Raw genomic sequence first — 20768 nt, forward strand, 5'->3', positions numbered from 1 at the left:
CTGAGCTGTGCTGCCTGGCTGCTGGGTGCCGTTCTGCACAGAGCAAAGCCAGCGTGGCTTCCCCTGGCTGGAAGTCAGAGCGGAGGGGGAGGCAGCAGGAGGCCACTTTGCAGACTGCTCCAGGTGCCAAGGGGATTGGGTGGTCAGACAAGTCAGAGGAGTGGAGAGAAAGAACCCATTTCATTCCTAATGCATACAGATGTGTAGAGAGTGTTACTTTTGCACGGCTCCTGGAACTCTCAGGGATCTCCCAAGAGCAGTGTGGGTTAATTAGACTGTGTGGAAGTCACTATTATTTTAAATGAACTCCACTCCTACTAGAAAACATATCTCACTGGCAGGAGGACAAAAACCAGCCTTCCAACACAAACACTGAGAAATAAGAATCTTTCTGTGTGCTCTCACAGCCCAGCTTGGCGGTGTTACTGCCTATGTGTAACAACGACTCCCTTCGCCCTCCTCGAAGATGATATGAAGAGAGAAAACACACACCGGAACTACAACAAAAAGAACCCCACTCTGACAAAATATTGCTGTGCAGTCAAGGGAGACATTTTTGATACAACTGGAACACAGTCCCATGTTCTTAGCAGGTATGTTGTTAGTATACAGGTGAATAAATTACAAGAACGGTGTGCCCAGCCAGCCAGTGTCAGCACAGAAAACGCGCTCCAAAGCCAGCTTCTAGCCCACGTGTTGGGAACTGCAGCATTCTGCTGGCTGGGATGATTTGCACTGCTTAATAAACCCAACCCTGTGCTTCAAAGGCAGACTTCAGCAAGTCAGTGAGGTACGGTCAGTTTGGAAATACTGAGGTTAAGAAGTGAAATGGTGAACACCTGATAATAATCTATTGATAGCCGGTATAAAAACCATCAGAAGTTGAAGTAACATTAGCTTTGGGATATGATACTTCTGCCATTTTTGCTAAATCCATATTATTGCAGAAAATTGATAAGAAAGCTCATTTTACAAATCAGTTTTATCAGGAAAGCTTTAGAGATGTTCTTACCATGCTTCAGATGTAGGCAGCTGTCATTCTGGGGCCTGTACCTGTAGAAGATTGTTTTCCTTTAACAAATTTCTGTTACAGAGTTTTTGCACATTCCAAATAAGTTTGTTTGCTACAGCATAACATTTTTTTTTTTTTGGTGTGTGTTTTTATTTTTTCGTTTTTCTTTTCATGGTTCTTATACCAGCCATTTTTGTTGGGGGAAACAGTTTCTCTTGCTGTATTTTAAAGGCAAAGAGGAGACCTCACTGATGCTTTTAGCCAGCCTACCAGGCAGCTGTTAGTGTACGCAGAAACGTAAAATATGGTTGATAAAAACTAAAGTAGCTACAAAAAGGTCAGTGTGAACTTTTCAGCGTCCAGTAATCCCACGCGACATTTGAGAGGTTGAGTCTAAGGATGATGCAACACTGACTGGGGAGAAAAGCAAAGGTAAAGTAAAGCACGACAGCAATTGCAGCAACGAGTAACTTCAGACACAGATGTTGTGTAGTCAGGAAAGGCGTAAAGGAAAGGAAACACGTTCTGTGTGCATTTTTACAAGCTCACATTCAAAGTGAAGTAACTTTTAAAGAAGATCAGAAGCAAGCGTTAGAGAGCAGCGTGTAAAAATTAAATAGTGTGAGCCTTGGTTTCTGAAATACAGGTGATGTAAGTACTACGTAAGAGCTGGACACGGCCTACCTGATGCTGATTCCTGCAACTTTTCTCTCTTCCTCTTCTTTTTCTTCCCCTGCAAAACAGGTGATGTTACCACACCGTCACATACAAACATTGTATTTTTGCCCTCCTTGCCTCACACCATAGAAAGAAAAGCTATCTGGACACTGAGAAAGCAGTTAGGAAAAAAACACAATTGTTTTGGGGGTAGCTAAACCTTTCACTGTTTCAGTGGTAATGAGGGCGTTGCTCCCAGTATCTAAGGAGAAATATGCACACGAGCAATACACATTTTTGTATCTAAACGGAGTTACAATTTCTGGCACCTCTTCAACTAACACTGGCAGCCGCAAGCATCTAAAAGACTTCTCATGCTTAATAAACTGATGACACATATGCTGATATCCTAATTTATGAGTCTTACAAGATTTCTTCACACATACAGATACTCACACTGTAATACATGGCAACAGCAGACAGGGTGCTGAAAATACCTAGGACAACCACAACTTGCCCCCAGGGTGCAAACCAGCCAACTACAACCGTTCTGATAATGCCTGTATCTTAACAAAAGCCAAGTCTTGTATGGCCATGCCTGCAGTGAGGAGTGTCCCACACAAATAACAGGCTGGTGTGCAGTGAGAGGCCTCAGCGTGAGTGAGGGCAGGACAGGAATGGCCGCCAGGCAGCTGTCTGTCTTGGCCACCACGCTGGCACCAGTGTGTCAGCACAGCCATCGTGCCAACCCACACACAGAATCAGCCTTCCCTCACGCCCCCGGCTATCAAAAAGGCCAGAGTGCCTGGGTCGCATGGGCTGTCAGAGAACAAAGGATCAGCTCAGACCCACAATTTTAAACCTCAGTCATCCTGTATCGCCCTAATTGCCACCCTGACATTCTTCCACATGACTTCTCCTTATTGCTCTGTATTTGCAGTCTTCTCAGTCACAGCTTTTTACTGAGGGAAAAGAGAAGGAAAGGGAAGAGAAAAGGGAGAAGGGAAAAGGGGGGGAAAAAAAAGGCAGGAAAAAGGGCAGGCGAAGAGGAAAGGAAAGGGGAAAAGGAAGGGGAGAAAGGGTTAGGGTAGGGAAAGGGAAATGGAAAGAAGGAGAAGGAGATGGAGAAGGAGAGAAAAGAGAAAAAGAGAAAAGAAAAGAGAACTAAGAGAAGAGAAGGGAATGGAAGGGAAGGGAAGGGAAGGCAAAAGGAGAAAAGGAAAAGGAAAAGGAAAAGGAAAAGGAAAAGGAAAAGGAAAAGGAAAAGGAAAAGGAAAAGGAAAAGGAAAAGGAAAAGGAAAAGGAAGAGAAGAAAAGAAAAGAAAGAAAAAAGGAGAAGAAATGAAAAGTAAAAAAGAAGAGAGAGAAACAAAGAATGGAAAAGAAAAGAAAGAAAAAATGAAAAGTCATATCCACATATATTTTAAGAAAGCATTCAGGCTGCAGGAGAGGCTCTAGCAGATGAGCTCTGGCAAACCTTGCTGCAGAGGCAGTGTGTGGGAGTGTAACTTGCTATCCCCCCATGTCCTCCACACCAGAGGAGCTCCTGAGGCTGGCAGCTGGACTGGGCAACACCTTGTGAATGAGCTCCCAAAGACAGAACCACAGCAAGGAATCACAAAGCAGATTTGTGGAGCTCAGGGAAATTTAAAGCAACGTGCTTTATCATGTAAGCACCCGGACAATGCTTTTTCACTGTACTGCATACTGAAATGTCCTGAGAGCTGATTTGAGATCCATCTACGATATCAGAATTTAAAGGATAAAAGGAAAAGGCTGAGCTGAAAGCTAATTGTCAGCATTCCCAAAAGAAGTAGCTTGTGACACGTGGAGGGACTGCGTTGGATGTCAGTAATAAAAAACATTAATAAGTACCCAAAAATTGACAACATAAGTCATCTCCAAGTCACTTTTAACTTTGAAAATACTGCAACAATCTCTCTGCTAAATCAATAGTGTCATTTTTGACTGCAAGTTGGCAAAAAAGAAGGAAAATTATGATGACTTAGACCCCAAAAGGATTCAGTGACAAACTGCGATCAACTCTGATCGCCTTCTCACCACTGCTGCAACAAGTGCTGGCATTTCTGGAGAGGCAGAGAGGGCTGCGGGAGGAACGCTAGCTGTAATATATAGGACTGGAGCACGTCAGAGCTGCACTGCTACACAGGATATAAGTAGGAAGCACATCAAAGAGAGAATTCTTGTGTGCCATCTTATACCCTCAAAATGTCTGTCAGTGTGTGTAAGAAACAGCAGGCCCACTGCTCATGCTGTATGTGCATGTGGTGTGTGCTGTGGCAAAATACATTGGGTTCGTGAAGCCAATATGCCTGACCATCACAGGACAGTCACTGTTCCCTAGGTAAATGTAAGCTACCAAAAGGCACCTTTCTGGCGCTTTAAAGGCCAACCACCACAGGGAAAGCTGAGGGCAAGTAAAGCGTGAGCTGGCACCGCTGTGAAGTACTCTGATTTTCCAGCAAGTAATTTCAAGACAACTGAAGTCCTCTTGCTGCAGAGATGTTTCAGCAAGGCTGTGTTTGTTCCCAGGTGCATTTCAAAACAGATCTGTTGACATGGTCTTGGTTACTTGAAATAAACCCCACCTGCATAAGGTCATGACAGCTCATGTGCTAGGAAAAAAGACTATAAAACAGACAGAAACAGGCTGCCAGTGCTTACAGCAACATCTGTGCTTACAGAACTGGGCATGGATGTGAGCAAGACCAAGGCTTTTGCTTCACAGATGATCACACAGTTTCTGTGTCAATACTTTCCATGCCAAAAATCTCCCTTAGAGACTCAGGCTTACAACAAAAAACTTTGTTTAAGCTGAGCAGTCACTGTGCTGCATTGGAAATGTTGGGTACTTCTGCAGTCCCTGTTAATGCTGCATTCAGGTGTCTCAAAATCTTCAACATCCAGAAGACATCACTGAAACAGAAAATGCTATTGTCCACCCAATACAGATGGGAAACTAAGCCAGATACATTGTGTACACTTCCTATCACAGTAAATGTCCATTTGATAGGGGACAGAAAGGAGCCAAGATCTTGGGCTGGGGTCAGTCTCTAAGGACTGTGGCTTTCGAACTATGTAACACCCAACTCCCCTGACTGCTCATAGGGAGAACAATTGTGTAGTTGCGTAGTGTGAGCCAATGCAGTGTGACAGTAGTGCTTGTTTGATATTTAATTATAAAAAATGAGTGTTAAAAAAAAAACTTTGTTAAATTTTTTAGCTTTTCTGAATTGTATAAAAGCAAAATCTATTGTAAGGTTTATTTATACAGGTCTTCCAGGCTTTATTTCAGACATGGACCATCCTGAATTACTTTCAACTAAAGTTCACCGTGCAGCAATTCCCCTGGCTTTTGTTCTCCTGAAAGGGAGGTACCCCTTTTTTTTTAGCTCAGAAGATTTCTGGATATAAAGTAATCACATGACATTATGGAAAGTTCAGCTTTCAGACTGCTTAGAAGAACTTTCTGTGTTAAATTTTCCCCTCAAAAATAGTGACCATCGTAAGATGCATCTCAACAACAACAACATCTCCGAATCTCTAGATGTATGAAGTGCAAACAAATACCAGTCTTATGTTTGCCCACCATCCCTTCTTATCAGAGCTTTCCACGAGCTACATGTCAAAAAAGAAAAAGAAGGAAGTTACTTTGAAAACAACCTTGAAGAAAGCGACTTACGTAGTTGTCTCTTGCAGACCAGCCTGGATAAAGCTGCATGTGTAGCTGCCTTTCTTTACGAGCTAGTTCATAATATTTTGCTTGTTCTTCACGAGAGAGAGCATGCCACTGTAAGCCAAATAAACACAGCATTAGACCAGGAAATAACTCATACTTAAGCAACAGATGACACGAACAAGTATTTTTGTGACTTTGATTTGGTCCTTCTCCATTGCAAAAATGAAATTCATTAGCAGTTACAAGCACCCATGTTTATTAAACAACTTTCAGGCATTTGTCAACTCTGTAACTGCCAACTGCCTTGAGCAAGACAAAAATCACTTATGGAAACAGGGCTAACCGTATAATCCGTTCAAAGAACCATGTTCTCCCAACATGACACAGGCATACACAAAAGCAAAAAATATTCTAGTTCTTGACAAAAACCACAAAAGCAAAAAATATTCTAGTTCTTGACAAAAACCAGCAGGTTCGTGCTGCTTTTAAAGGGCACTGAGCTCCCCAGCACAGAAGGGTTTGCTGTCTTGCTTTGAAGCAGCTGCATGCAGGTCTTCATTGTCACAAAGGGCTCTCAAAGCATCAACAGGCTCCTGTTCTAAGATCAACTTCTCCACATCGTGCTCCAAGGTACCCGCCTTCCACTTTCTTGTGGTTGTAACAGGAGAAAATGGCAACTGCAAAAAGTTTCTAAGAAACAAACTCCACAGAACTGTAGTATTCCAAATGACAAGTTGACCTCTGTGGCCAATAAGGGATAAATTTCCTGCTCTTTTTACCTAATTTAAAAAACAACAAACTAAACTGAAACCCTGCACAGGGGAAAAGGCACCATGGTACCTAATCATTTTGTAGTTGTTGAAACATCTATAATAGACTTGAGCCAAAAAGACAAAGGGAGTTTTAGTTAGAAGCAGGTTCACTGCTGCAGCTTTCAGTGTCTTGTTTGACATCGACGACGTGCACTGGGACAGACAGCGATAGTGATGCAGGATGCATTATAAAAAGAAAGGTACTAAAAACACAGACATGAAATCAGTGAGGCACTCATGCAAGAATAATTTACAGAATCACGATTTCAGGTCCAATCACATCTGATTTTCAATACCGTTTTGTTATATGTCAGAAGATGTGAACTACAGGGCTGGTCTGCCTTGACTTGGCAAGTTCGATGTGTTACTGAGAGCAGAGCAGCTCAGCCTATTTGCAGCTCTCATACTCCACACATGCATTCCAAAACTGGAAGGTTCTGAGCATTTTTAACTTGTGTCTAAGCAGTCAACATCAGGTAATGCAACAAAAGCCCAGTTACAACTGTGAAACAAATTCCACACAAGCAACTGAGGCAGCCAAATTTCAGTATGAGACAAGAAGGGTCAGTCTGCCTCTGTGACAGGTGGAACATTTCTGGTTCAGTGTGAATGAAGTGAAAAACCTCAAGAAAATAAGATAAGGTGACACCCTCTTTTTCTACAGATATAGTTCGCTGGTACCAAGAGGACAGACAGAGAACAGCTGCCTTACCAGAAATGTAAAGGTAAAATGTCTAAGAATGGAAACTTAATTTTCCACTCAGCATATTGTTGGAAGTTTTTACAGGTTATATGGAGTTTTTCTGTAGCTGCCTGGCCCATTCTTCTCCATTTTCTAGTGTCACTTGTTCTTAGAGTTACAAAACTGCTCCTTGTATGGCAATGCTGATAGTCTTTCATTTCTTTTTGGCTTCAGTGCCTACATTTAAAACCCTCTGAGCTGGTGAAGAGCAAAACTGGGATTCCAAAACATGCAGAGAAAGCTCTGGGTTAGAAGGCTTTTTCTTAGAAGTTGGCATCCTTCCATACTGCAGACCTGGAAGGCGTGTAAGGCCACCATTTCACTGAGAGTGTTTTATGCTTTGACCATTGCTGGGTGTGAAGAAGTGCTGAGCTAAGACCTAGAACCAGAGGCATAGGGGTGGGAGGAGAGAAAGAAGCTCTCCTTGTTTAAAGATGAGGATTTCCTACGTTGGACTTTCTGACTAAATGATGGCATCAGAGGGCTCAGCAGCACGCAAGGTGTCAGCTCCTGAGTACAGAGGCTCCTGTTCCAAAGTGGCACAGAGTACAGAGAACAGGGAAGAGGATGACTGAAAACAAAACGTTTGACAATAATTAATCTCCAAGCAATTATACGGGATAAGAAGTACATTTGTACCACAGAACCTGAAGTACTTTTACGGAAACAAAAGTCAAAGCAATGGAAAAAGCATTGAGCAGAGCAGTGAGGTTTGATTCATTAGCAAAATGGAGACACATAGGCCACTGCCATCATTCAGGCCAAGACATACTCAGCAACTAAGACGAATCACTAAGAGAATGAGAATGAAAATACAATCATAGGAAGCTGCATGCAAGAATGGAAGATATAAGCATTGAGATGTCATTTAAGAAGAAGCAACAAAAACATCAGAGAGAAAGAAGAACCAAAGGAACCAGGATAAGTAACAAGAAATTTTTGCATTGTTTGAGAGGGAGAAAAAAATCTTCAGAGGGCTAAAATTGTGTTCTGACTTCCCACTTGGAAGCACAGGGCTTCCAGGGAGTTTTAGAGCCTCTTGATACTGACCTAACAAGTGGTCAAAAAAAAGCGTTCACTGAGCAAGGCAATTTGAAGAATCCATACTTGCTATTACAAATGTTGTCTCTTTTTAAATTTTTGGTTTTTAAAATTTTGGTGCTAAAATGGGTGATTATCTATGCTGCATTCCCTTTGGAAGAACAATACTCAACACTATGTAATACTTAACAATACTTACACTGAGCATCAAGTTTGTAATTGTGGGTTGGCCTTCATTTTTCAGCGCATGGATAGGAGAAAACAAGCCTACAGTGCCACAAAAGCAAATGGCTCTCAGCAAGGCTACTGAGAGACTCTGGGACATGTGCTGTGACCATCAGTATTCGGCTGGTGACTTCAGTCAACATCTGAGTCCCTGAGACTCTGAGAAGTCCCTGAGAAAGCTGAGGAAACCAGTGCTTGTAGAGCACGTGTGGGACTGAATGACTTCCTCAGGTCCCTCCCAGTCTCCATGCTTTTACAGCCAGACCTGCACCGCATTCATTTTTCACTTCTATCTCTGTTGGCATTCAGCACTTATCTTTGAATGAGCCCCTCCTGATGGATGCCAGCCTAAAGGAGGACCTAGAAGGTGATCTGAATGTTCCTTCCACGTGTGGATGAGAGTATTTCTCGCCTGAGGTGCTGACATGTGACACGAATGGAACAGACATCAATTGGATGATGAGACTAACTCCAAAGAAAAGAAAAAAAATCAAGTCACTGCTTTTATTTTTAGTCACCTGTTTTATCTTCTACAGCTAATTTGATAGTTGCACATTAGTTAGCACCTCAAGCAGAAAGCGAGCCATCACACTCACTAAAGGGAAACACACAAATTAGCAGCACCCGTGAGCGCACACACACCCTTCTGTACATACCCTTCTGCCAAGAATCTGGTTGATAGCTGCGCTTTCTTTCAGAGTACACTCTGCTACAACGTTCGCTCTCATTTCTTTCATGTACAACATGAAAGCATTCAGAGGTTTCTTAATATGAGGTCTTTTTGGCTCTTGTTCTTTTCTCTGTTCGTGCTGAGGCTTCCTAAAACGTGGTGGGGGAAGGGGGAAAGAGGGAAAAAAAGCATCTATTTACCTTCAGCCTAAAAAAAGCCCAAACCCAATGGAAATTTCCAATCAGTGGTTACAGTAGCAAATAACTGGTAAGAATCTGGATTTCAGTGGTCATGTCTCGCCCCCTTTCATGTCTTTTTAGAGAACTGACTGAACGTAAAACTCAGGTAGATGTCAAGTTGACATTCTCTAGCAAATAATATTTGATCTGTGAATCTGCTCCAAATTTATCACCTATCTCAATTCTCTTTTTGACGGTTATATCTGCTATCCTGGCAGGACACTGTTTTACACAGGAGGATAACTCCTCACCCACTTCTTTCTGAGACCTTGAAGAAGAAAGCAAAAATGCTGCTTTCTACTAGTAAATTTCACAGTTAAAACTGTTCCCAGAAAAAGCTTGGGAATTCATACTCAGGCACCAACCTCATGTAGACAGATCCACAATTATAATACAATCAAAATGATTGCTACTGATAGCTTAGGAGCGCTGGATTGGAATGACAAATGGCATCATTACTTTTCTAAAACAGTAACCCTCATCTCTTTTCGATGTTAGAATCACAGAATTGTTTGAGTTGGAAGGGACCTTTAAAGGTCATCTAGGCTAACTCTCCTAGTTATAGGAGAAAAGTTAATATTCAGAGAGGCCATGTAAGTTGCTTGCTGCTTTTTTTTGTTGCTGTTTTGTTTTAACCTTGACTCTTCTTCAGATAGGGTTAGTTTTCTGGCATTTATAGATAAAGGGCTAGCACAGAAAGGCAGACTCACACATGCATTAGCTCACTGTCGTTGTGCGGATGTTCTTGTTTCACTTGAGGTGTTACAATAGCTGGGTGAGGGATTCCAGTTGTGTGAGGGCCTGGAGGACCAGGAATCATGTGATGTGAAAACCTAGAAGAGAAAACAAAGGAAGGTCTGTAACCCTACTGAAGATAGGCATCAAACAAATATGACAGCAGTGGGATGCCCAAGAATGCGAACACTACAGAACTTGCAATGGAAAGACAATTCCTTAAGACTGCGTGAAAAATATTTGGCTGAGATCTGTGCATTGTAGCCAGTTTATTCAAGGGAAAAAAAAAAAAAAAAAGTCACCATTTTGGTTTTAAAGAAGTTATTTTATTACCTTTCAGGCAAGTAGTTTTATCAATGCACACCAGAAACATTTAATGGCTGTACTGTTGCACTGATTAGCAACAAAAATACACTTTTTTAAACCAAAAACTGTATTTTCACACCAAGATATAAACACTTGTAGAATATCCACCACCAGACAATGCAAAAGAGGGTACTGCCATGCAGAAACAAATAAAATAAAAGAATAAGTCTTTTCAAGAAGTCCCTGATAGGTCTGTAAAGAATCTCTTGCTTTGCAAAGTACTTAAACTAAAAGATTTTAGCATCACTTCACCTAAGCTCATTGTCTTCTTCACAAACTAATATTGATGAAAAATTCCTACATTCTGGAAGAAAGAATTAAAAAAAAAAAAAAAAAAAAGAAAGAGAGAGAAAGAAAGATTTGTGTCCTAAATTAACCTTCCTTCTACCTGTACAAGGAAAACAGAAAACAAAACTGCATCACTAACTCCACCATCCCACCCTGCTATCCCAGTTCCTCCTCAAGGATGGCTGAGACAGACCTCCAGGGTGCTAAGCTCTGCAAGCCCAAGGTCACACAAAAATCTACATGCTAGCCTTTGGATTGGTGGAATGCCCCAGTAACATCACAAGCAAGCTCATGCGCTAAAGCTTTGCTGAATGAGTGCTGATTAAGGAATGGCATTCAGCCTCTCTTTTCTCTAGTCCCTTTGGTCTCTTCCTCCACTTCATCAAAATAAAGCAAATATAAAGCCCTGTAACCAAATCAGGCAATTTTATTACAGAGAAAGAGTGGCTTTTCCTCCCAATCACCTGGCGGGCGCATGCTTGTCATTCCACTGCAAAGAAATGAAGGGACAGCCACATAGACAGAGGCAAGAGGACCTACCACGTATCAAGTGGCCTGTCTTACTTCCCCGTGCAAGAGGATGTGTCTTCTACAGGTCACACAAAAGAAACAAGAATGGTATATTGCAACCTTGTGTACACCAAGCACAGGATGCAGAAGCTGTCTTCAGAGTGCAAAAGCAGAGAAGAGGAGGACTGGAGTGTGTCATGGCCAAGTCTCAGTTAGCATTGCTTGCTTGCGCTTAACATAAAGACACAGTGCCTGAGTCACACACCAGCACAAACACACTGTGTTGGCATCCCCTGCCATTAATGGCATTGGGCTATGAAATATCTATTTCTGAGCAAGTTTCTTTGTGGAGTGATACCTAAATGATTCAAGACTAATAACCAACAACCTTGAAAATAAAACTACAGAATGAGAGTAACAATCCACCTGGCTTCGTACTTGTATGAGTAAAACCAAAGTATGCACTTTATATATTACATCTAGAAAGGAACCAATGACTCATTTCAGATGAAACAGATCAATTAATTGCTGACAATTTACTGGTGCTCCTAATTGTGATACTTCAGAAACTGCCAAGAAAATGCTGAATAAAACCAGTGTGGGATCCAGGCAAACTGTTATATACACAAATATGTTAAATAAAAATGTATGCATAAAGTTTTAGCTGACTGAAAAGCAAGCAAAGGCAGACCAAGATGCAAGCAGAAGAGCAACTTGCCCTCTAATGCCAGCAGTTACTCCCCAGTCAGTCATTCACCTCCTACACCTACCTGGACATGGAAGGGTCGACTGAGAGTGAGGATGGGTAGGGCTGCCTGAATCCACTCGAGATGGGATATACAGGCTGACCTTGCCTGATGTCACAGAAGAAAGGAACCCATCAATCATATGATACGGTACTCAGTAGTAACTCTAGAGTTGTAAGCACTTGATGGGAACTCAGGGTGAAACAAAAACAGGCAAAATTTTCCTGAGTTCTGCTGTGTTCAGGTGTTTATTAGCTTTGAATACTTAGGACCTTCTCCTTAGCTAATGAAAGATTCCCAGTCCAGGTTTCTACTGGAGAGGAAAGCAAAACAACCAACCTTCCTCCTCCATAACACACGTGCATACCCCCTTGCACCTAGTTTTAGAAACATTGCAATCAGACTTGGTTAACTAGCTCTTACAAAAGAGGTATTTTGTTCCAAATATTCCCAATGTAGTTCAGTGCAAGAACACTAAAGTATGAATTACCAACCTAGAAAACCTTTTGAATAGTTTCGTAAGTCTGTGATATCTTAAGACTTTCTTCATTTGTGTATTCTGTAGTGAGGAACAAGTGACCAGTTCTTCTAAGAAACTATACTTGCTATGTCAAAAAGCCCAATAGCAACACAAGTACACCCTGACTACTTAAAGTTCAGCCTTACCAAGTTCAGCCCCAGTACCTGAACCAGCCCAACAAGATCACCACACATGCCAATCCTGTTCCAAGAGCTACTCACTGGTAGATCAGCTTTCCAGAAGTGGAGAGAAAAGAAATGGATAGCAGCCTTTGTAGGGTTCAGGATATCGGTTTCATACTTGGACTAAATTACTGGAAATCAGGAATGCTTAAGGAGTGGAGGAAGTCTCAGCTGCACTTCCACACATGAGGTAGCTGGAAGCCATGGTGCATAAGGGATGGCCAGATACATCCAGTTGTCAATGAGCACTGCTGTACACACTCCCAAACCTTGTAAAATCACAGCTTGTCTCTCCTCTTCTTTCTCATTCCAGTTAAGCCACTCCCCTCCCTGCCAGCCTCTGCATCATGAAACCATTCAAAAGAAATGATGGACCACATCTGGAAAATGAATGCCAGGAACTGCCTGCTGGTGGTGGAGGTGGTGAGTCAGCCTAGCAGCAATGAATGGGGAGTCAGATGCTTCCATATTTTAGTTTTGTATCTGATAACAATTTGCTCCAAAAAGGCATGTGGCACTTCCTGCAAGATTTGCCAGCAACACAGCGCTTAACCATCTTATAGTCTCTACTTTCCCTGCCTGCTGTCATCTGGATTATGTTTTCCTCTCATACACAGACACATGAAGAACATCTACGTCTCTCGTTGTGTGGGCACAGATTAGTCAAGATAAGGAGTCTAAAGCACTGAAACTGTTGCTCTGTTTACTTATTCCCTGCTCTGAGAGAACTGAGGAGTGAGTATGTATCTACTCCAAGCAGACATGAAGCATCTTGCCAAATAGATTACATTCTGAAAGTACCATGTGTTTCCTCCAAAAGGAAGATGACACTCTGAATGGCACAGAAAGATCTTACAAGTGCTAATATTAGCAAGAAGAGCAAAGTCTCCTAATAACTGAGGCTTCTCTCCATACAGAAACTGTAAGAAGCAGCAGATTACAAAAGTTTGTTCTCCATTTTGGCGCAGTTTCAAGATTCCCCCCACCACACACACTTCAAAGTTCTCTCTTACCTCCCCTCCCTCCTGTAATTGCAATTTTGTTTATTAAAAATTTACATTTAATTCCTTGAGAACTGTTTTCTGCTATCTTTCCAAATGCCAAGAGCCACAAATCCGAGCCATAAGACTTCAAAGTGAAATCTACACACTTCAATTTCTGTACGTGTTCAAAAACCAGATTCAATTCATTTCAAAGATCAACATTTTTTGATCTTTTAAACTCAAATAACATAGTTATTTCTTACTGCAATGACATTCTTATTTTTTAATGCTGCAATTGACTCAACACCAGCGGATGGTACAAACATGCACCTTGTCTGAAAAGAAGCTAAAAGATCTTACCAGCCAAGAGGTGGTGTTATCTGTCCAACCCCCCCTGGAGACAAGGGATAGAAGGTGGGGATATCAGGAGCTGGAGGATGCCTGGACATGCCTGTTAAAGAGTACAGAAGAATGAATGACTTTCACCTCAAAATACTTGAAGTGCAAGTTATCGTTCACAACTAACAGCCAACGCTATGACGGAATTAGTGCTCTGGGTGAGAAGTAACCACTTGTTTGGTCAGTGTTAAAGGCCACTCATACCACCTTTTAAAAAATAAATAAGTATTGCAATTCAGATAGAAACAATGGGGGGAAAAATAAGTGGAACGGCACAATAAATGTCTGGGCTAAGGACCTGCACAAGTTTAGATTTCCTGCCAAGTGAGTTAGGCAAAACTGTCCTCTAAATGGTTCTACCAAACCCAGTAGAATCCTGAGGAACTCCTCCAACAAGCAGCATGAAGCAAGACAAACTAAAATAAAAATAAAGCATTGTCAGAGGCAGCACAGCAGAGCTATTAGATTAGGTAAATTGCTACTTGCACGTTTTCGCTGGTTCCCTTATGGATTCACTGATTTTGGAAACTTGTTACCACAGAGGATCAGTGGTTAATTAAGAATCATTTTCAGGCCTGTAATGGTCACACTTGATATGATTCATTTGGCTTCCAATTGTCACTCCAGCTCCAACTAAGCTCTTCATCAAGTTGACTCCTGTGGGCTCCAAGGTCAATCTGTTTTGCATTGGTAGTATTTCATGGAAAAATAAAGGGTCCCATCAGAAACGTTCCATTAGCTCACATTCCCCAGAACACAGAGTCCTACAATTGTAAGAATCACCTCAAGATTAAAGCTAATCCTGGTCCCAAGGGCCTCTGGTCTCCATTCTTCACCTCAAACTCACGCCCCCAGGAGACATGGAATTACAGTTGCAGAGGCCGCAAAGAACATCGTTTTATTTAAATATGTTTGGGGAAGAGGAGACTGAAGCAGAAGGAAGTGTTAAGTCGACTTCACATGTTAAATCAGCTGCTTTAAAAGGGTATTAAATATTTATGTAGTGACACTCCGAATGCCCAAGATTGAGTGTGTGCTACCTTGAGACTTGGTTTTATAGATTGACACAACTGATTCCTTCCCACCCCACCCCATAGCTTGCATTTAAATCTTCTGAATTTAATTAAATGAACTGAGGAATATCTTTCGGGATTGTGTACAGGAAAGTAGAGAAAATAACACTGGCAGTTACTACAAACTCTGTCTTTTTTGGTGCCTCAAAAGCTAAGTTGCCAGGCTTAGGACCACAGCCTGAGGCTCAAATGTCTGGCCAGTTGTCTTTTCAGAGCCGTAAAACAGCTGGTGGCTGACAGGAGAGAACATTTTATGTATTCCAGGATTTGTAACAGCAAACACTCTTTCAGAGCATTTAGAAAAGGGCAAAACACGGGACCAGCTCCCATCCTTGGTGACAGCTGATGCTCCTGAGGAGCAGTGACATGACCTTGCCCCTACTCAACCAAACTGTGTGTGAAGAGAAGGGCTGCTGTTCCTTCCCCAAAATGCACATTTCTGACCCATGGTGAGGACTCTGTGCTCTCTGGCTTAGTGCACAAAACTTCAGGCCTTTTATGGAGAAACACCAGCTACCTGATGTCCAGGAGGAAAATGTGAAGCAGCCCCACAGCCAGCACTGTCCGAAACCAGATTTGCTCTCAGGAGGGTTAAAAGCAATAAAGACGAAAGGGAAGAATGAACTGACTGCCTATGGAAAGGTGGGAGCCACGTGTCCATCCCGAAGTACCCATGGTAAGAGAGGCAATGCTGGGGGCGAGCCGCTGTGGGACCCCCAGCATTGGGGCTGGGGTAGCGAGGCAGTGTCTTGCTCCAGCCCCACACTGGGAGGCGAGGACAGAAACAATGGTTGGAGGCATCTGGCAGAGGACCTGAGGGAAAATATTCCCTCAGCAGCAATGGCGTGGACCACTTCACTGCAGCTGCTGAGACACGCTTGTGGTGCTGGGATGGGAGCATGGGAAGACCACACACATCAAGAAGACCATGGCAGCAAAAAAAAAAAGCAAAAGCCTCCGGCCCACATTGTCCATTGGCATCTTTGCCAGACGCTAAGAGGAGGACTCAAGAGCCTGTTTGGAAATACCAGAGCTCCGCATGAGAGATGGGCTGGGCAGGGAGAGAGTGAAACAAAGCAGAAAAGGAAGACAGGCAGTAAGCACAAATGAGGCCTCCTGGTTGGGTCTGCAGGAGATGAGGAGGAAAATGATGCCCCGTTGTTCAATAAGCCAAAACTTCCTGTGCTCACAAGCTGCAGCTGTGGGGTACAAATCCCACAGTCTAACTCACACAGCACCCATGAGGCCTCAAGGAATGACCACCAGTGTCCTCCTCCTGGGCACTCACATGAAGAAGGAAGACAAATGAGGACATGAGGTCTCCATTTGCTTCGTCTTCTCTCAAAAAAGAATTATACGTGCATCTGCAGGCTGGAGTGAAGGAAAATAACCAGACAGCCACATGTCTATGGTATTTTCTGGAGGTAGCCCAAATTATTACCAGCATAGCAAGTCCAACACAAAAACAAGGCATCCAGGGAAAGTCGGAACTAAAAAAGCCTCTCGTTGGGTGACGGTGGTTAGACTACCGTTATGTCAATTATTATATAGAAGAATTCAGAAAGCAAGAATATGAGAACATAAAAAGCAATTTTGATTTAAAAAAAGAAAAGGTTTTGATAACAGCAGAACTGAGGTGCTTTTCCCCAGTTTTCGGGACAGCGAGGGATGATTGCTGTTTCTGTGTCTGCATGCTGCAAGCCTCAGGCACAACAGGGGGTGGTGAGGACTGGCCGCTGCTTATTGAGATTTTAAAAGGCTCTGACGAGTAAAACAAGCCAGAATTATCACATTAGGAAGAGCATGAAGATTTAAACAGCCAAGCTAAATACCAGCATCACAGCAGAACAGAAAGTGGGCACACATGGTGGGAGCCCTCGCTCTGAAACATGAAAAGCAAAGCCCCCCAGCAGTACAGGCTCACCTTGCTTGGAGCTGACGTCGGAGGGGATGTGAGATGGGTGGGAGCCCGGGGAAAAGTGCTCATCGCTGTAGGTGATAAGGGGTGTGAGAGGGTGAACTGCATGAGAGGGCTGTACCACTGGCACCTTGTTGGACTGCAAGAGAAGGGAAAACAGCATTAGCGAGGTGTGGCTTCCAAAATACAGTTTTTACATAATGGTATGACTGAAGCTAGAAGGGGCTGGCAGTGGCATTTCTGGAGGGGCTGTTTGGGAAGGAGACCGCTGACTACCCCAGGGAGAGCCACAAAGATTTACCACCTCACCCAGGGAGGGACCAAAGCACTAAAAACACCCAGTGGGGCCCCAAAGCGGGTACTGCCAGCCTATATTCCCACAAACCGCACTCGTGAATCAAGCCTGCAAGGCAGCAGGGCTCCTCTGTGCCAACATGGTGCTTCTGCAGTAGTGCTGCATGAGACAAAAGTCGCTGTTCCCACAGCAGGATGAACCGCAGCGACGATCCCAGCACTAAGAGGCACTCCTTGTTTCCATCCCGCCACCCTTCCCCTTGGCTAAAACAATTATGCCACAAACAGATCTTTAATAAAATAAAAAAGGAGAAAAAAAATAATAATAAAAAAAAAAGAAATAGGCCTTCAGAGAAAACCGCTGATAAATCTCAGCGAGGACAGCCTGTCAGGAACTGTGAATTAACAGAAGAAAAAAGAAATCATTTAGGAACCGAATGAAATTAAATTTGAGTCTCACTATTCAAATCCTGGCACGAATAGACATAGTGACAATGCTCCAACGCCACACCAAGGATTTCTCTGGACTTCTAAAACCAGGAGGGCCATTCCATGGACAGCTCAATTTATTGTTAAGGCTGGTAGGAGCAGACGAAGAAGGAGCAAATGGGAAGCAGTGCTGCATTTTCTGCTTTCCTTGTTTCCAGAGCACCACCTTAAGGAACTTGCATTAGCAGGCAGTATCTTCTTAATGTCTGACCTATCCCTCCAGTCATATAGCTCAGAATCTGGTGCCATGAATTTTTGCTAAATTATGCTATCCTTGCTCTCCTCTTAATTTTACGGTTTTCAACACAGATTTGCTTTCCTGTAGGAAAGAGATAAGAACCTGAGGATTTTAATTTAAGCTTTGGCCTTGTCTTATATTTTGCAAGACGGAGAGAGAAAGCAGCACTGGTAGGTGTTTTAAAGCCAACAAGCATTAGGTCTGTTTTTGCGACCAAATAATAAAAGCAATATGAATTCTCAATAATATGTATGAGTTGAGTTGTAAAGGCGATAGTGCAGGCTGCTGTTCATCTTCCCAATCTGTATACATGCAACCAAAACAGACGCCAACAAATTTCAGCTGATTTACACATCAGGCCTCGGTCTTTAGCTGCGAGACTCAAGGGCCAGCCCACCATTCAGCAATTACTTTATCAACAATAAACTGTACATTATGAATAAAGATCAAGGAACAGATGTATTTAGGTCACACACACAGCTGCTAATCAGCATTAATTTCTCAAATTTTAGTAATTAACATTTTGCATTATATTGGCTGTAACTGTCATGCATGCCTGTGGTATCAGGGTAGCTTGCTTTCAGCAGTTGCCTGTTGTCCTCGCAGTAAACCAATTTGGGCACCCCTCACTCCTCAGCATCCAGCAGATTCGGTTTTATTTTCTACTTCTTGGCACCTTATCCCCTAAGCCCATGGCTGTGGTTTTCAACGTGAGAGAACCGTGAGAAGTGAGGAGAAAAGCAATCCGCTTGTTAGCAGGCTTAAAATTAACACAGAAAGGGGCTGTGTTTCCATCAGCAGCATTTGGGGTCTGCAGAGCCAGAGCCTGCAAAATAAAATAGAACAATGATAACAATGGAAGCTCTGGCCTGGGCCAGAAACTGATTTATTTTTAAAAGCCCCGTGGACTCCATCAGTGCTGATCTCACACCTGCCCTGCAAGTCAGCCAAAGCAGGCGATCTGCTTGTTGATGTCCATTCTTCCCTTGTTTTTTTCTCCAGGTTTTACCACCCCAGAAGCTTTTCATGGCTGATTGTTATGGCCAAAGTCCTACGTTGGGCTCACATATGAGAAGGTTATGTGATGAGGTTTCCACCAAGCTCTGTTTTCTTTGTCAGTGGGCTTCCTCCTGCTCCCGCAAGCAACCATACATCAAAACGTAATAATTTGGTGCACTCTGGTACCTAAAGCAGCCTACAGAAACACTGCAGAGCAGCAGAGGATGCAATCCGATGTCCAGAGCAGTCTGAAGAAGTCACACGTCTCTCCAAAAGCGGCCTAACACCAAAGGCTTCATTTAGCTCCGGGTGCAACCCTCCGCACATGCCCCAGAAAGGAAAGTGAGAATGTGCAGCCACGCTCAAGATCTGCAATTCTGGGAAATGAAACGAAACAAAACAAAACAGGGTGTTCTCATCTTGGAGGCTGAGAACCCGTTGGTGTATGAACCCAAAGACCTTCTGTTACATATTGAGGCACCTCGCCATGGTTTTTTCTCATTTTTTAAATGCTTCTGAAGAAACGTGAGACTACCAAAAAAAAAAAAAAAAGAAAGAAATAATTAAAAAAACCCACCCACCTCCCCAAACATCTAGCTAAAAGCTGTAAGGTATCCTATATGCAACAAGTGTGCAAAAACTATAAAAAGCCTGAGCAAGCCATGGCAAAAATGCCTGTGGGTCAGCACTGGGCAGGCAGGCTGCAGCAGGGACCATTTGTTCCAGCTGGTGTGCAGAGGGAGATGGAGCGCGCAGCCCTGCCAGCTCTGCAGAGCCACGCAGGCAGCCGTGCTGCTGGTGGTGGGGCACGTAGTCCATGTCCCATGTGGTCACCGTCACACCTCACCGCTGCTCCCACCATCAGGTTGTCCCAGCAAGGGAGTGCTCCAGCCCAGCTGGAAGGTAGAACAAAAGGCTGAAAGCAACACTCGAAACAGTTCTTTCTTCTTGTTTTTCTTTTAAATGTTGATCTGCCTCTAAAAAGACCCCAAATGTCCCCAGTTCATTACTTGTCCTCTGCTGTCAACAAGTTGTGGGTCCCGAATGGGAACTGGCAGGTGGTCTCAGTTCAAGCTAAAATAGCCAAATTAAAACAACAGCAACAACAGTAACAACAAGAACACCAGAAACAACACAAAGAAACAACGCAACAAGAATTCTTAAGGCAGAAGACAAGCAGATCCACATAGCCAAATGTACACATTCCCTTTTCTTCCTGAAAAGGAAGGCTTCAGGTTTTTAACAGCAAACATTACGCTGAGAGAAGAAAACACAATAGCAGATAGCTCTATCAAACACCCAACAACAGAAAACACAACCCTTCCCACTCCTGCTACAGCAAGTACCAGAGGACCAATGACTTGCTGGAGGATTTGAGGATACCTTAGCCTGAAAAAACATGAGGAAAATCTGTGCATTTTTTAGCCTATTTAATTTCTTCTTTCTAGAGCCCTGAAATCATTCTTAGACAGAAGGACTTATCAAACACAGAGATGGCAGTTTCAGTTGCTGTCTCAAAATAGCGATAGCATTTTAATGGCTAAACTGACTCTGAGTTTAAGCCTTTGATGACCAGCTGTTGCAGTAGAAATGCAAAAGGAAGAAGAGCATGGTTTGGGAGCAGTGCGAAAACCAGGCCCGTGTGAGAAGATGTGCTGTCATGGACCGGCACTGGATGTGGAAGGTGTTCTGGCCAGAACTTGTTACTCGTAGATGAAACAGATAATCAATGCCAGCAATAACTGCAATTATAATTTGTCACCTTCCTGGGAACTGGTGTACAATCTCCTTCTGTGAACAACTCTGCAGAGGAGCAGCAAGCTTGATATAAAGAGGTTGGATTGTTCCCCTCATTCCCAAGCCACTTATTTACAGCAAATAGTTCTATGTATAAAGCCAGCCTCCTTCTAATCTCTTGACAGAAGAGACT

General features: G+C 43.0%; 2 protein-coding genes across 6 annotated transcripts in view; both read right to left on the reverse strand.

Moving 5' to 3' along the window:
- The window catches only part of ETNPPL (ethanolamine-phosphate phospho-lyase), a 339765-nt gene that overhangs the window by 69750 nt on the left and 249247 nt on the right, over positions 1-20768 (reverse strand). The gene's annotated exons all lie outside the window — the stretch shown is intronic.
- Positions 1-20768, reverse strand: part of LEF1 (lymphoid enhancer binding factor 1) — a 54019-nt gene that overhangs the window by 11567 nt on the left and 21684 nt on the right. The window contains exons 4-11 of one of the 5 annotated variants that reach the window (XM_052681777.1): positions 16825-16957; positions 13789-13879; positions 11768-11851; positions 9809-9931; positions 8846-9008; positions 5373-5480; positions 1697-1745; positions 1013-1053 (exon numbers count right to left, since the gene is read on the reverse strand). In XM_052681777.1, coding sequence (XP_052537737.1) covers positions 1019-1053; positions 1697-1745; positions 5373-5480; positions 8846-9008; positions 9809-9931; positions 11768-11851; positions 13789-13879; positions 16825-16957 — 786 coding nt within the window. In that variant the 3' untranslated portion in view covers positions 1013-1018. Of the gene's footprint in view, positions 1-1012; positions 1054-1696; positions 1746-5372; positions 5481-5883; positions 8655-8845; positions 9009-9808; positions 9932-11767; positions 11852-13788; positions 13880-16824; positions 16958-20768 lie in introns of those variants that run through there. The other 4 variants (XM_052681779.1, XM_052681776.1, XM_052681778.1 and 1 more) reach the window with 4 other exon arrangements.

The sequence above is a fragment of the Tympanuchus pallidicinctus genome, unplaced genomic scaffold (genome assembly GCF_026119805.1).
Source record: "Tympanuchus pallidicinctus isolate F22 unplaced genomic scaffold, pur_lepc_1.0 scaffold2, whole genome shotgun sequence".
NCBI lineage: Eukaryota > Metazoa > Chordata > Aves > Galliformes > Phasianidae > Tympanuchus > Tympanuchus pallidicinctus.